Source organism: Passer montanus, unplaced genomic scaffold (assembly GCF_014805655.1).
Source record: "Passer montanus isolate IOZ18808 unplaced genomic scaffold, ASM1480565v1 scaffold24, whole genome shotgun sequence".
NCBI classification, from domain to species: Eukaryota; Metazoa; Chordata; class Aves; order Passeriformes; family Passeridae; genus Passer; species Passer montanus.
In genome coordinates this window covers 4,722,397-4,745,159 of record NW_024367037.1, presented here as the reverse complement: position 1 = coordinate 4,745,159, position 22,763 = coordinate 4,722,397, and the positions used below count along the sequence as shown (strand labels likewise).

At 37.8% G+C, this 22,763-nt stretch overlaps 1 protein-coding gene across 1 annotated transcript in view; it reads left to right on the top strand.

The window, feature by feature from the left end:
- LOC120502972 (dynein heavy chain 5, axonemal-like) overlaps window positions 1–22,763 on the top strand; it is a 149,650-nt gene that overhangs the window by 118,115 nt on the left and 8,772 nt on the right. Inside the window, exons 69-72 of the mRNA XM_039711017.1 lie at window positions 562–1,023; window positions 5,414–5,602; window positions 13,082–13,214; window positions 21,414–21,622. Coding sequence (XP_039566951.1) covers window positions 562–1,023; window positions 5,414–5,602; window positions 13,082–13,214; window positions 21,414–21,622 — 993 coding nt within the window. The remainder of the gene's footprint in view (window positions 1–561; window positions 1,024–5,413; window positions 5,603–13,081; window positions 13,215–21,413; window positions 21,623–22,763) is intronic.

Here is a 22,763-nt window from a genome sequence, read left to right as displayed (position 1 = left end):
AGGTCAGCTGTAGGTCTTGAATGTGAAACTCTCCATGATTTTGCAATACTCTTAGTTTATATTTGGAGCCTGGTTAATTTAGCTCTGTGGCATCCATGCACTGATATATTGTGGTCCAGTGGAAGCCTGTGTTAAAAAATAAAAATTTGCAATTACCAGATATTTCCCTAACCCTACCTATGTACTGCCATCTGAGTCTGTAGATGGTTCACTAAAAAGCAGTTTTTCCTACTTACATCTGCACCATGCAGGGATATCTGCACAGCAGGGATAGGAATATAAGTGAAAGGAATATATCTAATCCATAGAAAGACCCCACACAATGATTATGGTCAATGATTTTGAACACCATTGCCTCACACAGTAGCTTAATTTTTGAAATTCAAAAGCTATTGTTCCAGACTCAGAGATTTAAAAAATACTTTTAAAAAGAGGATTTTTTTTCTTCGTGAAAATGTTAATATTCCTGTTCTTTGTTTGTACAAATTTAGCTACTAGATAAACAATCAAGTGTTTGGCCTTGCCTGTGTTAAATGCATTTTTTTAAAGTTGGTGAAATAGAGTTCCAGCTGGACTACTGCATTCTTAACATATTGCATGTATTCTTCTGCACTTAAGCTTTCTTCACAATTAATATCAATCAGTGTTTTACTGTTAATTCTAACTATTCTACAGGAAAGAAGAAAGTTTGGCCCATTGGGCTGGAATATTCCTTATGAATTTAATCAGGCAGACTTCGCAGCCAGCGTGCAGTTCCTTCAGAACCACTTGAACGATGTGGGCATCAAGCAGGGAGTGAACTGGAGCTGTGTTCGCTACATGCTCGGAGAAGTGCAGTATGGAGGCCGCGTGACCGATGACCTCGACAAGGCACTGCTGAATACGTACACAAGGGTCTGGTTTGGAGAGCACATGTTCAGTGAAAAGTTTTGTTTCTACAAAGGCTATGTTATTCCAAAAGGGAATACTGTGGAAGACCATCTCCAGTACATAGAGCAGTTGCCAGTGATTGATACACCAGAGGTAAAATATTTTAATATATTAAAGGGAGTTTTTGTGAGATTAATAACTTAATGAGGTTTTTTTTCCAGAATTGTGTATGCATAGGTCAAGATTAGCAGGCAGATCACTATAGTGGGTATTCAGTGTAGATCTGCTGAACATGAAGAGGTAGATGCGGCCTTCTTCAAACGATTGGAAAAAGTCTCGTATTCACAGGCCCTCGTTCTTATGAAGGACTATTAGCAACCCTAATTATCCTCTGGAAGGTTGATACAGCAAGGTTCAAGTATCAATGTGTATAAAACCCTGTTGGAATGCTGTAAAGATGGAGCTAGAGCCTTTTTGATAATATCTTATGAAAGGAAAAGAGGCAATGCACATAAACAAGAGGAAATTCCATCTGAGAGCAAGAGAACAATTTTTAAGTGGAGGTGGTCAAACACTGGAAGAGTTTTTGTGAAGAGATATTGTGAAGTCTTTTCTTTGTAGACATTGAAATCCCTACTAGACACTGTCCTGGTCATCCTGCTCTGTCTGACCCCGCTTGAGAAGATGATTTGGGTTACATGACCCTCAGAGGTCCCTTCCAAACCAAACTATTTGGTGGTTTCACAATTCTGTATGGGAATGAGCAGACATGCAATCTGAGAAATAATGAAAGTAAAAAAGCCCTATGGTCTCATTTTGCAAGTTATAATTGCAAAAAAATATAATTTTGACAACAGAAAGATGTGGATGTCATCAATGCCATGAACTGATGGGGTAGGGTGCAGGGTAGCTCCTGGTTGTAACCAGTTTTACATGACCCAATGTGTGCATATCACGGTGGTCACAGGGACTGGAGGATGGTGACTTTCTGCTCCCTCCAGTACAGGCACACATGATGAAGTTAGTTAAAACTGAAACAGAAGAGAATGCTCTGGAAAATTGAAACAGAGGTGAATGGTCTAGATTTCTGTCTCATTTCTATTAAGTTGATAAATGCCATTGGAAATAAGTTCTATTAAAATTAAATAGACTGAGTGGAACAGAAAAAACTGGTTTTCACTTACTGATAATGTTCTGGCTCAGAGGGTGAGAAGTTTCCAAGGTCATAAAATAAGCTTGGAAAGTTCTGAATCTCTGAAGATAGTTAAACCAGAATGCAAAGGTATTTGTGCCAGCAATGAGGTACCTTTTCCAGGTGAAAGTAAATGCAGACGTAATAATGCATCACTGGGATCCATTTGAGCCCAGCTTGTGAAATGGTTCCTATCAGTGTATGAACCTTGGCTCTATCAGATTTCAGGTTCTGCTTTCATGGATCTGCTCTTTTAAGCACTTGAGAACCTATCTCACAATACTGCAATGTATTTTTAAAGTGTTTTGATGCCTGTAAAAAATCTTTATGTATGGTTTGAGGTAGGGGAATTTTACCTTTGGCTTTTATGTAAATAGAAGCAAGTCCAGGAATGCAAACATCTTTTTGTTCTTCACATTTTCACTCGTTAGGAAGAAAGCTGTGACTTTCTTCTGTCATTCTAAAATCTGTCAAAATTGCTCATGAAAACCTTTAACCTTTTAATCTCCCAATCTTCTTTGTTTCACAAAAGATACAGTGCTAGTTGAAACAGTGTATCCTTGATTCATTCCTTTTCCATTTTTAGTTAAGAAAGATGGACTTGGTCTGCTTGCAGTGTCCTTGCTCCTTTGATGAAATTTCATCCTCAGAGCAGAATGAACACTGTCTTCTGAGAAGGGCAATTGAACTCAGTGTATTGGGTTAGGATGGAAACGTTTCAGTAGCAGGGGGCTAAGGAGTGGCTTCTGTGAGATGCTGGTAGAAGCTTCACCCCTGTGTGGCAGGGCCAGTGTCAGACAGCTCCAAGACAGACCCACTGCTGGGATAATGTATTCATGAAGGATAAAAAGCTGCACGGGAATCTTCTGTCAGAGAGAGGAGTGAGAATATGTGAGAGGAACAGTTCTGCAGACCCCAACATCGGTGAAGAAGGAGGGGCAGGAGATGCTCCAGGTGCCGGAGCAGAGATTCCCCTGCAGCCCATAGAGAACCCCACCCTGGAGCGGGTGGATGCCTAAAGGAGGCTGTGACCCTGTGGGAAGTCCGTGCTGGAACAGGTTCCTGCAAGATCTATGGCTCCATGGGGAGAGGAGTCCATGATGGAGCAGATTTTCTGTCCAAGGTTATGACCCCACAGGTGCCCCATGCTGAAGCAGGCTGTTCCTGGAGGTCTGCACCCTGGACAAGGGACCCACACTGGAGCAGTTCACTGGAGCAGCCCAATGGATTAGTTTGTGGAGGACTCTCATGCTGGAGCAGGGGTAGAGTGGGAGGCGTCCTGCACCTGAGGAGGAAGGAGTTGGACACAGTGTGTGACAAACTGACCACAAGTCCTGTTCCCTCTTCCTTGTCTCCTTGTGCTCCAGGGGGAGGAAATAGAGAATTTGGGAATTAAGTTGAGTCTGGGAAGAAGGGGCAGGTGGAGGGAAGGTGTTTTTATGATTTGGTTTTATTTCTCATGATCCTACTCTGATTTGATTGGTAATAAGTTAAATTAATTTCCCCAGCTCAAGTCTGTTTTGCCTGTGATGATAACTGGAGATTGATCTCTCCCTCTTCTTATCTCAGACCATGGACTTTTTGTTGTGACTTCTCTCCCCTGTCCAGTTGAGCAGGGGATGATGGAGGAGTGATTTCAGAGGAGTGTAGAGCTTTAGCAACTGTTTTTGAGGACTCATAAGGCTGGAAAATCCTGAAAGAAAGAATCCAACATTCTCTTTTTAAACAACATTCCCAGAGATTTTGGATCAAAAAGAACAAGAGAGTTGGGTCCTTGACTAAAGGACATTCAGAAAACTGGTCCACCCACTGTTTTCTTTCTTTCTTCTTCATACATCACTTGCATGAAACCATAGGACCAGAGCTGTCTCCCATGTCTCCCTGTCTTTCTTAATATTGATCCAATGTTTGTTAGCCCTTGGACTAGGGCTCCACTCACAGATATAGCAAATATTCTTCATGGTGCTAACTTGGGCTATAATATCACCACAAAATCTGCCAGAGCAAAACCAAGGAAATAAGCCGTCACTGTGCAAGAGCAAAAGCGGGAAAGAATTTATCTTCAAATGTGTGTTTCCTTCCACAAAGAATATGAATGTAATGAAGTACATTGGTATTTTTGCCTTTTACAGCTCTAAACATTCAGTTTGAGTAAACGACTGTTTGCAAAACTTTAAATCCTATCTGGAATCTACCTACTATTATAGTCACACCCTCACTCAAATATGGTATTAGGTCTCTACTTTGTTCTGTTTTAAGGGTAAGATTTCCAAGTGGTGTAAATCAGTGCAGCTTTGCTGGCTTTGGCAATGGTGCAGCCACTTATATCCCTTGTCCCTGAGTTTCTAGATTTACAAGTATAACAATATTAAATGGCCCTTTTAATTCTCTCCTCAGAGTATGTAAATACTGGTTTCTAGAAGTGCTTTCTTGCAATATACTGATTCTAATGTAAAATATGAAAACTGAATATGTGGCAAAAAGTGAAAAATGAGAAACAGAAGATTGCTTGGCTTTTGTGCTCAGCTTGAGGGCAAGCCTTCCTCATTGACGGATCAGTGGTTCAAAGTTTGTAAGAGATATGTAATATCTATAATTAAATGAGAGCTGGTGAAATAAGTCACAGTACGTACAATTCCTCCTGGAGAAGGGTTACAATTGTCAATGTGACAATTATAGACTTACTGATATTTCAGTAAAGTTTCTGAAAAAGCTATTATCATTCAGACAAAGGGCAGCTTTGCAATAATTCTGTGCTAGCTGTATCTTAAATAAAATAATTCAATTTCAGGAGAAGGAGAAGTAAGGAGGGGGAAGCTTCAACAAAAATAGCTAAACCATAAAATATCCTATATATATCACCATCTTTAGGTGCTTCAGATGTGGGCATTATTTTATTCACCATGCTACATGCCTTATAAGCCTAAGAGTCTGAGTAAAATAAAACATGTTAGAAATGTTGACTGGTCAGATAATTAGAGGCATCTACTTGAGCTGGTACAAGAGCAATAGATCCACAGAGACACAGAACTAATGCTAAGGGGTCAATGTCCACAAATGACATTTCCAACATTGAACCAAAGTAAAGGGATTTCTTCTCACCCCCTTGATACCATTCCACAGAAGACAATGCGATCAGTTAAAAAACCCTCCACTGACGTGAATGAAAACACTATTGCATATGCAGCCTGTGTTAATGTTTAGTGAAATTTGGGTTTGGTCCTTGACCATTTAAATGGAAGAACTTCCAGTGATATCTATTGTTTTATGGAGCTGAGAATTTTTTTCCTTGTCTATCCATTTTCATGAATTCTTTTTTTCCCCATCAATTTTTATACCTTTCACTTTAAGGTGTTTGGACTTCACCCTAATGCAGATATAACTTACCAGACCAACCTGGCTAATGAGACATTCAGTACCATAGTGAGCATCCAGCCCAAAGACAGCAGTACCAGAGGGGGAGAAACCCGGGAAGCAGTGGTGCAGCGTCTTGCTGATGAGATGCTAGAGAAGTTACCTCCAGATTATAATCCTCATGAGGTATGTACTACTTTATAAAACAGATGTTTTATGTATGCATGTATATACATTCGTGTTTTGTAAGTTTTATTGTGCTTCTTAAATTTAACTGGCATATGTTTTAAAAAGATCTTAAAATTATGCATAGGGGTTTATAAGTCTGTTTTGCTTTATTATCTGACATATTCCTACATCAGAAAGACATATTTCAAATGCCACAGTCCACTCAATCAGTCACCTTAACTCAGAAGACCCATTAAAGGCTTCAGAAAGTTCTTGCTTTCCTTAGTAGCTTACAGATGTAGCTTGATGACTTTCTGAGGGTCTGGTGATCCTATAGTGGTTACAGCATTAAATTTACCTACTCCCATTATGACACCACCATGATGAAGAGTGAATTTTATCACGGGCCTTTTCATGCTCTAGATTTTTTTGGGTCTGAGCCATAAGAGGTGTCTTTGTCAATATTTTCTTGCATTTTTTATTAACATCCCCATTAAATGGAAAAATCCAGCATAGAGACTCTTGCATCAGTTTATAAGTAGGTTCTGCTGCCTTGCCAAGGGTTTCATGAACAGTAAATATTAAAATGCCCTCATTTCCATGATTTTATGCTTTACAATTCTGTTTTGCCTTGATAGTGCTTCCCCCCTCCCCCGCTCCCCCCCAGTTGTAGTTCAAGCTGGTAAAATGCTCAGTATGAATTACAACTTGCTATGCATGCTTTATTTTCTTCTCTGGCCAACCTAGAATGTCCACCTAAGTAACAACTAATCATCTTGGGAGCTCAGCAGTATTTCCTGTCTTCCCTTCTACTATTAATCTCAGATTGAATATGTCTTGGATAAATAGCCACTTTTGTAATGTCATAATTCAGCTTGGAACTTCTCTTTTCATTCCCCTGTTGTCAAGCTACTTACAATCTGCAACATTTTTTGGTGAAACATGTTGCCACAAAATGTTTTCTTACTATCTTGTTATTTTTCGTTTTCGTCACCTTCTTATTGAGTGAGTCTTAATGACAGTATATGCATAATTTTTTGTAGAATTTGATTAAGAAGAGTCAGTTTTAAGAGTCCGTTTTCTAGTTCTCATATTATTATTTAATAGTTAATAAATATTAGAAATAGAAAATAAAATTAAATCTAGTAAGTGTAATAATAATTCATAATTTAATGAATGTAATAATTTTCATGTTGTATCTACAACCATCATTTACACCTTAAATTGTTCTCAGTCCTCTTCCCTTATCTTTCCAATCAGAGTAAAGCTTTTTCATGGAACTAGATTCTTCTAGTTTCATTCAGCTCCTTCATTGTTTTTTCCAATTTACAGTAGCAGTAAAATACTGAATGCCTGGATACCATGTATACTTTTGCCATATTTGTAATATGGGTATTGAGCTAAGTTTTTACAATATACTTGCTAAATCCTCCAATGGACTATTTCTTCATTCTCTTGTTAAGCTGACAACTTTTTTCCTCCTGAAGAATTTGTAATGCTTAGAAAACATCGATAGTACTTACTGCACTTTACATTGTAACCAGAGGGTAGTCTCAGGTTTTACCCCTGGGAAATCCATGCAGTACCTTTTGGTCATGTAAAATGCACATACACTCGTTTAATCCAAATTTCACTTTGGATTAAACTGTTTTTCTCTGGCATTTCTTCTGTTTAATATTAGGCTCATTCACTTTCTTTCCTTCCTTGGTTTATTCACTGAGGTTATGCACACAAACCACATGTGGGGGATGCCTCCCCTTTTGAGTCACTTCATCAAATCTTAGCTTTGGAGACCATCAGTTTTGGAACCAGGGACTGTAATTAAGGGCAAAGGGTCTGAAAGGGTTATTTCAGATGCTCAGTCCTTCACTCTTGACTTATCTCTCTCTATTTTACTGCTGCATTTGTATTTGTATATAATACATACTGTTTCATGTGTCTGTATTAAAAAAAAAATCACCACCAATTGTTTCAATTTCATTTCACTCTCATCATCAAGCAGTATGACAAACTATTATCTTTTCTCATGATCTGCCAATCATACACGAGGGTTCTTATTTTCTAATAAGCAATCATCATTGCAATGATGCTCAGAATTAACATTTCTTTGCTTCAGTGCTGTTTCTCTTACATCTTCTATGAGCTTCAAAGGAAACTTATTTTGCTTTAATTGGCTTGATAGCTGTCCTGTTATGATTCAACCAAGGAGATTTGAGCTTGTACAGAGGATGTGCTGTTAGATTGACTTTTTTCTTCTGTATTTCTTACAGATGCATTCTGAGTTCAGTAAGTGTAGATACCACCTCTTTCTGGGGATATCTAGTTTTCTAAAGCTCTGTGCATCTTTATCTGTGAATTACACTTCACTTTGATTAATCATACCACTCTATTTATGCGCCTTTTTTTCAGTCTACACTACTGATGGATGGCACAGTACTTTTCCACAGAAACATTAAAAATTATGTCTAGTTTCTGTAGCATGGTAGTCATTCCTTTGTTCTGACCATCTAGAGAATATCCTGTGTTCATTTTCCAAGAGTTTGGTGTTGCTAATAACGTATTCCTTGGAATATCTCATTGGCTGTCTCACCTGCACTGCAACGTCTACAGATTTTAATTCTGTAGTGTTATGAGATTTGACATTGTTTTTTCTGGACCCTGATTTTTCAGTATTTCTTTAATCAGTCTGCCTAGTGAATTTGCCCTTTGTCCCTTCCTCTACATTTTAGAACTTGTATCATTCTCTACATCTTAGAACTTGATTTGGTCTTTCCAAATTCTTTCCTTGTTGTAGAGGAATTTCCCTTTTCTACCATTAGAGCCCAGTTCCACGTCTTACGTGTTGCTTATGTGCCAGAAGTGTGGCCACATCTACACAAGAAGCAAAAAAATCTATATCACATGTGTATCCCATTTAAGCTGTTACTGAATTATTCTAGAACCTTTTAGAAAGCATGGATATAGCTGAAGTGAGCTGTAAAGAAAGCTAAATTTTTAAATGCAAGTTTGCATAGGCTGAAAAAAGCCCCAAACCCAAATGACTAAAATACAGAAAAAGAAAATGAGTATCATGTTCAATAACATATAACAAAGAATTTCATCAATCAGAGCAGAAAAGAAGGGAGAATTTAGGTATTCTCTGAGGAAAGAAGCAATAGTTTGGCAGAAGCTACAATATGGCAAATGAAATTATGCTTGCAGGTATAAGGAGTGAAATGGATTATGCAATTACTTGCTGCGATTTCTGAGAAAAAGAAAAAACAACGGAAATTAGATGGGTTCTGTTATTTGTCAATTTAAGTCAACATTTGGTCATTCAGGACATTGTTACATACTAATCAATTTAATAAATCTGAAACAAATAAAACAAATATCCTAAATTGTAAAAGGCTGAGGGAGTGTGTCTAGAAAAAGAGTTTGTATGCATTTTCCTTATTGCAAAAGATCAGTAAAAACAGAAGCATTCATTAGTCCTACCAGTACAGCTTGGGTTTGCTTTTAGAATAATATTGTGCTCCAGTAATGCCATGATGTGTTAGTCTTTGAAAACCTAGGTACAAAGATATTATCAGTGGAGAAAAGGAGCAAAATTTTTTTGAAACAATGAAGGTAATTAAAAGCAAATTCTCTTCAGAGAAAGTGGCAGGTGCCGTTGCTACTTTTGATCAGTTCATGTGGCTCCCTTTAGAAAATGTGGAGTGAATTTGCAGAGAGCTACAACCCCAACAGACTGGGTTAGGGACAGATGGTACCAACACCAATTATTTGCTGACATTCAGAGCTCCAGATTGTATTTTCTCTTGATACATTGTGAATCCAGAGAAATTTCAGGCTGCCACAGAGAGGCCTTCATTTCTCAATTATAAGCCTTCAGCAATGACTTCAGTCTCAACAGCTTTCAAAACAGGGCAACCATTTTACCCCATGATGTATGCTGCTTCTTTTGTTGTTGTGTTTTTGCAATGCTTCTCACCAGTCAAGTAACTTACTCAAAAGAGCAGAAACAAAATGAGTCACCTTTGCATGCTTTCTCAGCTTGTGGTTTGACACAGGTGGTGGAAAAGCAAAATAAACCTTCCTCCTGACCTGAAACTGTCCTCATTTTCCTCTGAGTAAGAATTCTGCTTTCATGAACCTTTTTGCTTCTGGGCCTCGCCTTGCAGGTTACAGAGAGATTAGTGGTAAAATGATTAGGTCCAGTCAGTCCATGAGAGTGAAGACAGGTGCAAGAATAAATGTCAGCCTGTCACGCAGAGAAGTTTACAAAGAAAATGATCCTTGCATCTTGAAAAACAGCTTTCTAAGGAATAGCAAGTAGCAGCAGTTTTTTTTCTTTAAATATTTTCTGTAGTATTGATTTAGCTGTAATTCCTCTAAGGCTATGGCTACATTAGCAAGCACTGCATGGAAATAGGAATTTGTCTGAGAACCCCAGGCCTTCATTAGATGTTTTGCTGGGGAATTTGCCTTGTCTAACTCTAGTCTGGGCCTGTAGGCTGACCCCATTAGTAATTGAAGTACCTTAGAGTCCCTGAAGCACACCTTTTGCGTTAGTTTAATTTGAAGCTAAAACCTTTGTATGCCTGAAATCTAGTGTTCAGTAGAGGGTTTTTGCTACAAAAAAAAAACAACCCAAAAATTAAAAAAAATATTCAGGGTCTGTACAGAAACACTGACATAGATGATTCTGTAATGTGTCATTGGTTTTACTTATCAACACTATCAGATATGGTGGTTATCCAGCTCTGGAGCGTCTTCTATTTTCTATGTATTTTAGTCTCTGCTTCCTTATGTGCAGCAAGGAAGGGGTTCTTGACTTCCCTTGAAAAGAGCTTTGGCTTATCCATCTACAGAGTGATGGACTTCCCATTTCTCCTGACAGGGAATGTAGCAAGTAACGAAGTCTGATTAAAAAAAATAGCATTTACTGAAAACCATAGGCAGTCACTACTACAGTAACTTGATCAATGATCATGGCATGAGTTCAGCAACCACTTTTCTACTGACAGTCCTATAAAGTATGTGCTGACAAAGAAACTGGTGACCTGAGGAGAGTTAAGAAATATGCATAAAGGAATCTGACACAGTAGAGATATGCATTGCAAAATCATGTAGACAAAGCTATTAAGATTATTATTTTAGTAGCTCCTTTCTTAAATCACATTGTTTTATGTTGGATGATAGCTGTTTGCATAATGAAAAGGGGATGTTCTAAGTGGGCTTTATGGAATTATTATATTAATCTCAGAAAAGCTATTTTGGTTAATGAGTTCAGTCTTTTGAGGGTTTTTTTTTCTGAGACTCAGTATCCATATCTTTATGTCATAATAAGTACAGCCCCGGCTGTAAGTTATCTGATTGCTTGATAAGAAGAATTTTAATACAAAACTACTTAATCATAATTCAGTGCTTGTATTTGAAATGAATCCTAGCAGCAATACTTCCAAGAAATGCACTGTGTTGTACTCAGTAAATCTCACCATAGATCAGGATTGATTTGTATACAATAAAGTAAGAAGTATGGAACTTTTTTCCCCAATTTCGATATCTGGTTATGCTTGGTACTCCAGCCTGAGTGTTCTGAGCATATCTAGGTTGGATTAGCAAATTTCTGCCTTATTGGTTGCCTCCATAATTCAAAACATTATAGGTATTTTTGTAGGTACATGAAAGTAAATCAGAAGATTGTGTTCTGAGAATTCACTAGTTAAATTTTACAATTATCAGAGCAGTAATATTTTAGAATTTTTATTTAATGTCCTGTTTGTAGAGTCATAAATATCGGTATTTTGGAAAATAACCCCTTTAATAACATCTTTCATACAATTTTTCCTCAAACGGGAGAATTCTTCCTCTAAATGATCCCCAAAAGGAACATATGCTTTGTAGACTAGAAATAAAAATTGTGTTTCCTATTTAAAGGATAAAATGCATAGACTATATACTGTACAATTTCTTTCTTATTAGTGGCATGCACTAGACTTCTAAGTATTCTGAAAAAAATAAATAATGTTTTTACTTTTTGTCAAGAAGCAAAATTACCAATTCCTGTGAATTTTTCAGAAAGCAGAAGTTTTCCCTGGATTTTTTGTGAAATAATCAGAATATTTAATTGTGTGGATTATCCAAAAACTTTATTGCCTCAGCTCTAGTCTATGATAGCTGATTTAAGTATTTTTTTCTCTTTCACAGGCAGGACACATTAACTCAGTCTGTAAAATGTACTGTCACACTGCAAAGCATTAGCATAATTGGCTGGCACCTATTTCTTGGACATTCTGTCTGACAAATCCATAGGTCCTTGTGATTAAAATATGATGTATAACCTTGCTGATAGCTGTCTCCCAAGGAGGATAGCATAAAAAGTTGAGAAAGAGTATTTTATTGGGCTTAGAGTTGAAATTTAAGATTTGGAAATTGCCAAAGCATTTATGTATTTATACCAGTGTTTATAACTACTTATCTGCTGTATGATATTCATCTTGCAGAAATTTGCCATTCATGGTAATAATTAAATCTTTAGTAATGTTTATTATTTGTTTAAAATGTACAGTATACATAATATTATACATAATAAGATATATGAGCCATTGGCTTTCTAAAAGTGGGGAACAATTCTTGAAAGTCTGAAAAATCGGGAGTTCTGGCACTGTGGCACTGTGTGGGCTATAGGCACCATGACTTTTGCAGGTGCCATTAAACCCTCTCTCATGCACTGTAGTATACAGTGAACCTTGATATACACAGAACCTGCAGTGCATGGCTGAAGCACATTCCATGCACATCATATGCAGAAGAGAGACAGGGAATGCTATTGCTACTTTCATTATGACATGTCCTTAACCAGCACAGGCAACTGCTTCCGTTTTGAAAACATTCTCTGTTGAATTTGAGAGAAACTGTTACCCTTGAAAACTAAAAAGGCCAAAGGCTTCTACTTGCAAAATGGTGCACATAATGGTGTAACAGATTTCTGTGGCAGCTGTATTATTTCTGTCAGTCTTGCCTCTCTAGTAATGTATCCATGAGCATCTTGTCTTATGAACAAGTCACATGCTACTGAAAGTAGCAGCTTTTACATATCATTGTTCTTGTTAAGTGGAACTCCATTTGTTACATTATTTCAGCTCCGTAGGGCAAGGAAAGGTGATGAAGTTCACCCAGCACAATTTGGAAATACAAAGAAGTTACCATCAAACAGTGCTTTTGTATAGCATGTGGGGTTTTTTATTTTAAGATCTAAGACCCTGCAGCCTAACAAGGACAGAAGGAACTGCTGTGTCCCTTCAAAAAGAGGGAACTTTCCCTTCTTAGAATGATGGAGGAGCTCATTCTGGTAAGCTAATGAGTCACAGTGTGCTAAATCTTACAGTTGGCACAGGGCTTGAATGGCCATCTGTTACTAAAATGTTTCTTTTCTGAAAATGTTTTTGCTTTCAAAAATTATTGCATGGGAAACAGGAGATTAGATTTTATAATTGCACTATTCTTTTTTAGGTGAAAGCACAACTTCAAAAGATGGGAGCTTTTCAGCCCATAAACATATTTCTCCGTCAAGAAATTGACCGGATGCAACTTGTTATATCCAGAGTTCGAACTACACTGACTGATCTCAAATTGGCTATTGATGGTAAGCTGCAATATCAAACATTTAATTAAAGTGCAGCTTATTACTAGCAGTTACTTATACCATATAACTAAATAAATATTTCTCCTCATTTCCTTCCTTTCTCTTTTGTTCCCTCCCTCACACAGTTTTTCTCTTTTTCTCTGTCTTTGTCATATGACCACTAATTCTAGCCCTTAAAAATCTCCTGATTGCATCTCTAAGGACACTCCACCTAAATTTATTCTGCATGCATCTTCTCCAGTATTGCAGTTCATGTCCCTCAGCACTCCTTCACTTCTGTGATTCTCTCTAGGATGCTACAGAGCTCAGAGGAGCAGAATTGCGTGAGAAAGTCCATGGGCCATGTACCAGAGTTATTTAAGAAATTAAGTTGAGACATAATGACATAGAACAAGGTGGAAGGGTTGCTGCTAAGTAATTGAGAGACAGGGAACTCAGGAGGCAAGGTGAAAAAGACTCTAATTTAAGGTGAAATTTGACACATTTGTGAAACTGGTTATACCAAATGGCATGTCTCTAAATGGAAGCTGAAGTGAGTGGCAGTGTCAATCAAAAGAGAGAGAGAGAGAGACAGTTCTTCATTTAGGCTTCACAGGAGGCAGGAAACAGCTCTCAGTATCTCTCAGAGACAGGAGTATTTGGCTAAAAGTGAGCAATGGTGAATGAAGTTAAAAAAACCCAAGAGTAGAGGCAAGTAGAAGCAGATGGAAAATTTGATCAGAAAAAGAGTGAGGAAAAAGAAGGAACAATGATGTTGCCATCTGCTTTTTGTTTTCACTTCCTATTTTGCTTCCTCTTTTGCAAGAGTTGAAATACCCAGGAAGGAAAGTGTACTGTTGCTCAGCCAAGCCTCTTGAATTAACAAATTAAAAGGAAGCAGGAATGGGTAGATTCCAGTGGTAAAGCTCTCACCCAAGTCTGCTGTTCTCTAGCAGAGAGACAGAAATTATCTGACAGAGCAAACTCTTCTCACAGCGAGCAGGACAGAATGCCTCAGAATTAGTCCCTTCTGACACAGCTGATGGCATTACTGTAATCTGCCTTACTGGTATTCTGACAATGTCTTTCATGAGGGGGCATTATTTTTTAATTTGTATTTTTATTACATAAGGATCAAAAGGGATTTCTTTTTTCCTATCATTTGTATGATACACTAAGACAACAAGACATGCTTCAGAAACCTCATGCCTATAATCTGAATCTAGGTAAGATGTGCCCAAGGCTAATAATCTTTCATATCCTGTAATAACGTACATAAAGATCAAGCTGGAAGAAACAATTGTTCCCTTTTATATGTGAATAGGGTCCCTTTCAAATATATAAAAGGAATATTTTCCATCCAAGAAAGTGTTAATCTTTCCTTGATTGTGACAGATATATTTAAATTCTCAATATGTATAATATTCTGCAGAGGGGTGGATGAGTAACATTTATGAGTAATTTATTTGCACTTCACATTCAGTTCCACAGTGGGCACAGTGCTCTGCCAGATGTTTAATCAAGTTAATGCTGTAACTTTTATGCAATTCTCTACAACATAATTTCTTACGGACAGGCAAGTTAAATATAATGAAAAATTGCTCTGAAAACAAAATTGGATGTATAGTTAACAATAACAATTAATGGCTTCTGGCATGTTCATGCTATATCAAGTGCATGTGGTAGACTGTTAATTAGGGGATGGAAAGAACTTAGGCACTCTATCTCACCAAAAGGGAAAACCCCAAACTGTCTCATACTAGATTCTCTCCCAAAACTAGTCAACTGCAATCAAGTCATCTGAGGTGCTTCATTTTCTTTACAATGAGGTAAACTGGTGCCTGCTCAAACAGGTAATTTTTGACATCTGCCCTGCTCACGTATCTGGCTCTGGCTTTATGAACCTGTTAAGGTCTAGCACCCACTTTAAGCAGACCTAAAATTTCAAATAAATTTGGTGTTTAAGAATATAGTGTGTCTTTAGGTTGTGAAAGGAAGTCTGAATATCTGATTCTGCAGTTTGGATATGAATGGATGGACCTTGTTACTTTGATGTTGCTCACCAAGGTAATGTAAAGCCCTCCTCAGGGGCTCTTGAGGTAATTTGAGGTAATGTAAAGCCCTCCTCAGGGAGAGCCCACACAAAGCTGAACATGAGGGATGTAGAAGGAATTTGCAGACACAGTTTTGTCCTTCTGTCCAGAGGGCAGATTAAGCAGTTCAGCTTTTGGGAGGGGTGAGGATACTCAGCCTATGTCCAACATGTTTGTTGGCAAATATGCCCCAGAAGCTTGCATCTCCACCAATAAACTTTGCTGCCCAGAGGGACACTTTTTCTGGATCAAATTGTAGTAATTAGATTGTAGCTGCACTTTGTACTCTCACTTATGTCCCAACCATTACTTCTGCTTTAATTACTTATTGATTGGCCAGAGTTTATTTCACAGTTGGCATAATACAGAGCTTCACCATAAATCAGAACACAGCAGTGATGGTTGTCCTCTTGAGTGCTCTAAATAGAAGCCATGTTCCAAACAGAAATCTTTTCAGAGACAAGGGGAAGACATGGGGTTTGCACCAAAAATGCCACATCTTAATGGGTTATGAGCAGCAGACCTTGAGCCCCTATTAAAAGATGACCATTCTTTGTAGGGCAGTATCCAAGCTGTAGAGTTCCTGTGTACTTACCTCCTGCCTCTGGCAGTGTAGAGACCTCTGGCACAGAACACTAATCTCTCACTCTTTATTGTAAAGTGGGTACTTCAAAGCCCCTCTCCTACTAGTGAAGATAGTATCTCTAAAGGCAATAAAATCTAATGACCTATCCAGTTATTCCTAGCCTTTTAGAGTTTGTTTGAGTTTGTCTGAATGTGGCCTGTCTGTGAAATTTTGTGAGGTTGTCTCTATTTCTCCATGCACTGAATAAGAGTGGTAAGCATTTTGATGTCTTCTCTTGGTGAGGAAAGTGAGAAGAGAGATTCTGTGGGAGTGTTTTCCATGAATGAAGTGGAGCATACTTGTAGTAGCACTGAAAGTGGGTATTGAATCCTTGGGAATGGAAATAAGCACAGCTTTTAGTTTGATTTTAATCCTTATTCTTTTTGGCCCAGTTAACATTGTGTTTAAGGGCTTCTTGTGAAACAAAATAAATGCTTAACTCATTACTTATATCTAGGTTCTACTTTGGTCATAAAACTGCATCTGCTTGGTTCTGGTTTCTGGTACCTTACAGCTTTGTGTTTTCAAACTAATCCTTGGGAATTGCCTAAATTGCCTACTTCATGAACAAGTGCAGAACATCTGAGAAACCTTGGATTTTTTTATCTTTTCATGTCATATATCTGCCCCATGATCACAGAACTCCCACTGCTATTTGTATAGTATTTGCAGAGTTAGGAGAGAGAAGTCCTTTCCTGGTAACGCATTTCCTGAAAATGCAGCAGTTCCATGGCATGTTTTAGAAGTTGTGTAGGATATTTATATCATCTACACAAGCTCATGAGTGAAGCTCAAGATAAAGATTCACTATTTGTGAAACATGTGGTTTAAAGTAACATTTGTATCATGATGCTGAAAGGAATTTCAGTTCATTGTATGTCGCACCTTACAAGAGGGATAAAAATGAAGTCAAAAAGAGTCAAAAGATGTAGCTGGTAATTTATTTTAACCTACATGGTGAAAAAGTGAAGCTCAAGAAACTAGTCTTGCCAGAGTGCACAGGAAAGGTAATTTCCCATGAAAGGAAGAGGTGTGGAGTCATTCTCCCTGTCTGGCTAGTTCTAGTTTGGCTCGTAGTGGTATAAGACTGCTAACACTAACACAGTTTTAGTTTGGCTTGCTGACAATGATAATAGAATTTTGAACTGAAAGATCTTGGGCTCTTACCTTACCAAGTTGTACTGTGTGTATGTATCTGTGTGTGTGTGAGGCTTGTGGGGATTCATCACTTTTGGAAGAGGATTTTATTTGAAAATAATTAAGAGCACTCAGTAAAGACATTAATGGAATGTAACAAGGGGGAGATCATTTGAGGAACTAAGGGGATGAGTCTAGTATGTCTTGTGGTGTAGTTACTCTTGGCTCAGCAGATCTCATCCATTATTTAATTCTCATCCTGATAAGAATGCCAGAATGCCTCCTGTTGTCTTTCACAGTGTGGCACATAATTTCTGAACTTCTTAATAGGTGTTACATATGCTTGCCATGATGCTGGCCAGGACAACTGTTTGGAAACACACACTGCACATTAAGGACAAACTGCAGAATAGAATTTATCTGCCAGTTGTATTACTCTAGCTCAGGGTAGTGATTTGTGTTACTTTTTTTGTAGAGGCATCTTCAAATTACTGCTTTAAACTTAAACTTTAAAGAGAAAACAGAGCAGAGGCAAAGGTTAGATGCTGCTGGAAAGAATACCAGTCTACAAATAAAACGTGGAGAGAGTGTTGTGCATTGCAGGTCTTGGCTGCCTCTTTTACCCTTCCTGTTCTAGAGTTGGAGCAAAAGAAAGTGACAAACTTTTCAGGGGCCTTAGGATTAAAACAGTGTGGTGGAGTTAAATGAGCTTCTGGGAACTTCCTGGGAATTACCTCCAAATGCTTAAGTGAAGAAAGTGAAAAAGAGGAAAATACCCCAAGAACTGCCTGAAGTAAAGAAGTCGACTTCTATCAGCACAGCAGTGGTGGTCACAGAGCTGGCAGAACCATATTAAATCTTGCCAAAAAAAATTAGTTTTAGGTATAGGAAAACATACATTCACTTTATACCTTGTGCCTTTGGGTGGAAAAATTTAAAAAGCTTTGGAGAAAACACAGGCAAGTGTTAGCTGTTGCCATAAGGCAGAAACAGAGGAAAACTTAGGAAGTTATAAACAAGTTGGCATTTTCTTTTCAACGTGTTCAGCGAAGAAGAGGGAATTGGAGCTTGTTGGTGGAGGTAAGGTGTGACTGCTTCAAGAGCAAAGCAGTTGTTTGGGAGGTAAACTTGGGTGGGGATGAAAGGCTGAAAAGGTCAGCTTCTGGGGCTGGGAACTGGGGCAGTCAATAATGGATTGATGGTTTCAATGAGCTTTTTTCTCTGTGTACTCTTCAGGCTAGCTTAACAGATGCAGTGTCTAGCAAGTATTGTCCTCCAGGGCTAGTCTCCAATTTTATTATAATGATATCAGCTGTTGGCAAATTGTACTTGATGGAGAAAGTAGCCTTTTCTCATTTCATTTATATACTACATAATTATTCTTGTTATTTTTGATTTACATCTGTGCCTGTGGGAAGAGAATCAATCAGTGGACCAAGGCTTTCTTTGGTTTATGCTGGAATTTAAGATCCTTCCTTTGTTCCTAACTTTAGCTACTCATTTAAATGAGTTATGCAAGTTTCCTAGTCCAGATAGACACTTTCATAAATGTGAAATTCAAAACAGATCCAAATTTTACAAATTCCACAGTTTTCAGATTCAGTTTGTGGGAGGTATGGTAATGAAAAGGGTCAACTCCAAGAAATAATACAAGCTCCTCATGTAGTCTATGCAAAGCATTGTATCTATTGAATGAATCACCCTAAAACCAGATCACTTAAAAAAAACAGACTATTTACTTTAATCATCAATAAAAACTAGTTATCCTCAGACCTGAGAAGTTTTATTTGGGTTATTTACCACTCAGCAAGAGGAGAGATTTAGATGTGGTTTAAAAGGGAGATGGTATAAATGTAGGACAATCAAAAAGGAGAATCCTAATTTCCAGACTGTGCAAACAGTATGGTTATAGTAGATATTATTTTTAAAGTATGGAAATGCCTTCTCTTCTTTAACTCACCTGACCTTTCATCAGTCATTTTTGGATGGCCTTTATTCCATTCAAGAAAGGGAATACCATGGAGTAACCCCCAAAATAACCAAGTTATAAACAGTTGGCATGTCTGATTCATAGAACATTCGAGCCTGTCATGTTAAGTTCATAGGACGTTCAGTCTCTTCATATAGTACAGTGCTCTGGGGTTCTCAGAAGTTAAATATGAGAAGCCTATGACATTGTACTCATTGCTTACTCATTCAATTTATCAAAGATAGTTTTTCAAACACCTTTATCACTTTTGTCCAGAAAGATGGCATGATTTTTCTCCTATGGTACTGATTTCATTTCTGATTATTATTTTATTTGGTTAATTATTTTTATTTTTATCAGACTATTTTGGCTGCAGGAATGCATCCCAACACCCACAGATGCCATTTAGTGCTGAAATTCAAGCACTGGATGCCTACTGCCAGAGATGACACCCACTCACTAGGAATATTTATGCAGATATAGGGGCACGGCCTGAGCTGTGAACATACCTCATCCTCAAGAACACTCTGGCTTACATTCTCAACAGCTGCTCTGAGTCATAGCAGGCAGACATCCTAAGGGATTTCACAATGCCTCAGGGCAGAAACTGGTTGTATCTCCCTATTTGAAAAGCTCCAGCCTGCCCAGAAGAATTGAGAAAGAAAGGAATAAGTTAAATGTATCAGCCTGAAAACAAGGAATAACCAGAGATGAAAGAGTTCTTTCTTTCTCAGTTCAATGGTAGTGATCCCCAGGGCTAAACCAGAATGCTCCTCACTTATTTTGTGCCCTCTTTTTGTGCCCTGTATGGTTGCTCTGAAGTTGAAACCAACATGCATTGCAAGACTTTTCCCCCCACCTTTATCTGTCTCTGAAAGGTGAAACGTAGTAATACTACGTTTTCTAAGCAAAGTGGAGAAGACAGGGAGTGCCTTCTTTCTTAAATGTTGGTTCTCTTAGAATGCTTGTTATATAATAGAGAAGATTAATAACCAAAGAGAAGGCTTATTATTTATGTTATAAAAGTCTCTTAGCTACCCCAGAATGTGATTCTGAGCCTGATTGCAAAGTGATTGCAGAGAATGCAGTGTAGGTGGTATTTTTTAATATTTACAGTTTGCTAAAAGTTAATGGTTTTCTCAAATAATTTGTTGCACAAAAAGAGGTGCATATAAATGGAAACAGATCACTCATTATCTGCTACAAGAAATCAAGGCCTGTTTGCCATTTATGTATTGTAGAATGAACTAAATTTGCCCACACTGCTGTAAGGACTGTTTAGGTTGTAATGCTGTATTCTTCAAAATTAAACTGGTGTTTGGTTTCTGGATACTCTTTTCCTTGCCCTCAACTGAAGCCCTGTCAACCTCAGTGGAAGGAAGGGATTAGAAATGCTTTCTTTTCACAGGCCACATTTCCTTCTGCGTGTGTTTGCATGGACCATTGCAGTTTTTCTTTGCAGTCATCCAGACCTCTTCTCTTTCCTTTACATGTTCTGTGGTGGAAGCCACTTAATTCTGTTTGGTATCTCCTGTTGTCCTTCTGGGAATTACAGCAGCTGTATGTGTGTGATGATACATTGAACTTTGGTTTTATATGAATATTTAATCAAAGTTGGGGTACCAGACCAGTTTCTGTAAGAGAATAATAGAACCAGTTTCTGGAACAGAGAAGTCACCCTGAGGCATGGCTGTGTTCCAGATCTCAGTACTATTGAGAGTACACAAGGTGTAGGAACTTCTACCACATGGAAGGGTGAATGTCACTGAAAAATCACTGTCTTAGTAAATGTCAATATTTTAGTGGAGGGAACAGCACTATGCATGGAATATGTGAGTATGCAATGCCAAAAAAAAAAAAAATAATAAGCTTGCCTTTAGCTTTATTGTACCTCCTGCTTTCCCATTGAGAATCTTGATAATGGAATGTACAAAGTTATCATTAGTAATAGTGAATTTCTTGAATATAATCACTGCCAGTACATGCTTAGGATATAGATGAGTTACACAGTGTATCTCTATCATTGATCATGCATGTAGGATCCATTAAAATTTATAAAACAGTTTTCAATGATTAATCACATTCCAGACATACTGTGAATATAATGAATATAAATAATGTTTATGAGGGAGAAGAAGTTGTTTAAGAAACATATCTTTGTTTCTGATCAAAACAACAGAAGAAATATCATTTATCTTATCGCCTTTAGCTTTGAATTAAGTAAGTCTTATAATTTTGAACAAATTAACTGCAAACTGATAAGACTGCAGCGCTACAGGTGTGCAATTAAGGCACAACAAAAGAGGGTTTATTAGACTTTGAATGTCATTTGGAAGTTTTAATTGCCTTTGCAAGCTAGGGGAAAGTTCATTCTGAACATTTTACTTATCTTCCAGGAACCATAATTATGTCAGAAGAATTGCAAGATGCTTTAGATAATATTTACGACGCTAGAATTCCAAAACTGTGGTCTAGGATTTCCTGGGAGTCAGCTACTTTAGGATTTTGGTTTACTGAGCTTCTTGAGCGAAACCAGCAGTTCAGTAGCTGGCTGCAGGATGGCCGTCCAAACCAGTTCTGGATGACAGGATTCTTTAATCCACAGGTAAGATTGCCACGTTGCCACTCATAACTTCTGAGTAACAGTTAAATTAGACCTTGGGAGAACTTCAAGTTGACTTAATATTGACTACATGAAGTATAATCTATATTAATTTTTTAGCATAAATATAGAATAAAACGTCTTTGGTATCTACTGAAGAAATTTTTTGCTAGAACAAAATAATGCTTCTGAAATAATGAAATACATCTTTTAGCTGCTTTAATTATAATGAGGAAATTGGGTAAGTACATGCTTTCGCACTTCAACTTAATCTTCCTTTTTTTTAGCTCTTCTACTACAGTAATTTGTTTTTTATTTATTGCATGAAAATACTTCTGAGTACAAAACAAGATAAGTTCCAGAACTTTGACATAGGAAGAAGAGATTTGGACTTGGTTCTCAATCCTTGCAAATCAGTTCTTTGAAATGTAAGGTCTGTTATTCATACCACCCCAGAATTGTGCCAGACATGGTCTGCAGAGACATATAAAAAATACAGCCTCTCATCTGCACCATCTAAAATAAAAACCTGGCACAAAATGAAACACCAAAAAGGGAACAGCTGAGAGTAGAGTTAAAAGAAGTAAAGTATACATACCTAGATGATGTGTAGTTTCTTTGCAGAGCTATCCACATTCATTAAAGCTTTTTATGATTCACAGATGTTTGTGGGAAGTGTGAGTTGTGGTAATGAGTCATTGTGAGAGTATCCAGCCAACAGGTTTCTATGAAGCCTTAGGAAAGAGCTATTTTAAAGATCTATTTTAATCTCAGTACTTGTTAGCAATGCAAAAGCTAGCTTTAACAGCTGCCTAGAATAGAGAAAACAACAGTGGCAAATATTCTCTAGGACTACTGCTGGGAAATATCCATCTATCATCTAACCTGTGTGTGTCAGCTGTCTGCTGGTACAACTTTATAGCATGGAAGGGGGCTCACAGAACCCCTGAGCAAAGAGTTCTCGAGCAGGAGGGAGAGGAGTAGGAGTTCTAATAAAATGATTATGCTTCCACACTTGGTTTGCTAACGACACGCTGATAGCAACATTCTAAAATACTTCAAAGTAACTTTTGCAATGATCAGGCTGGATGCAACCCTAACAGCCTTTTGGCTTTGTTGGTGTTTGCTTTTGCTGTACAGATGA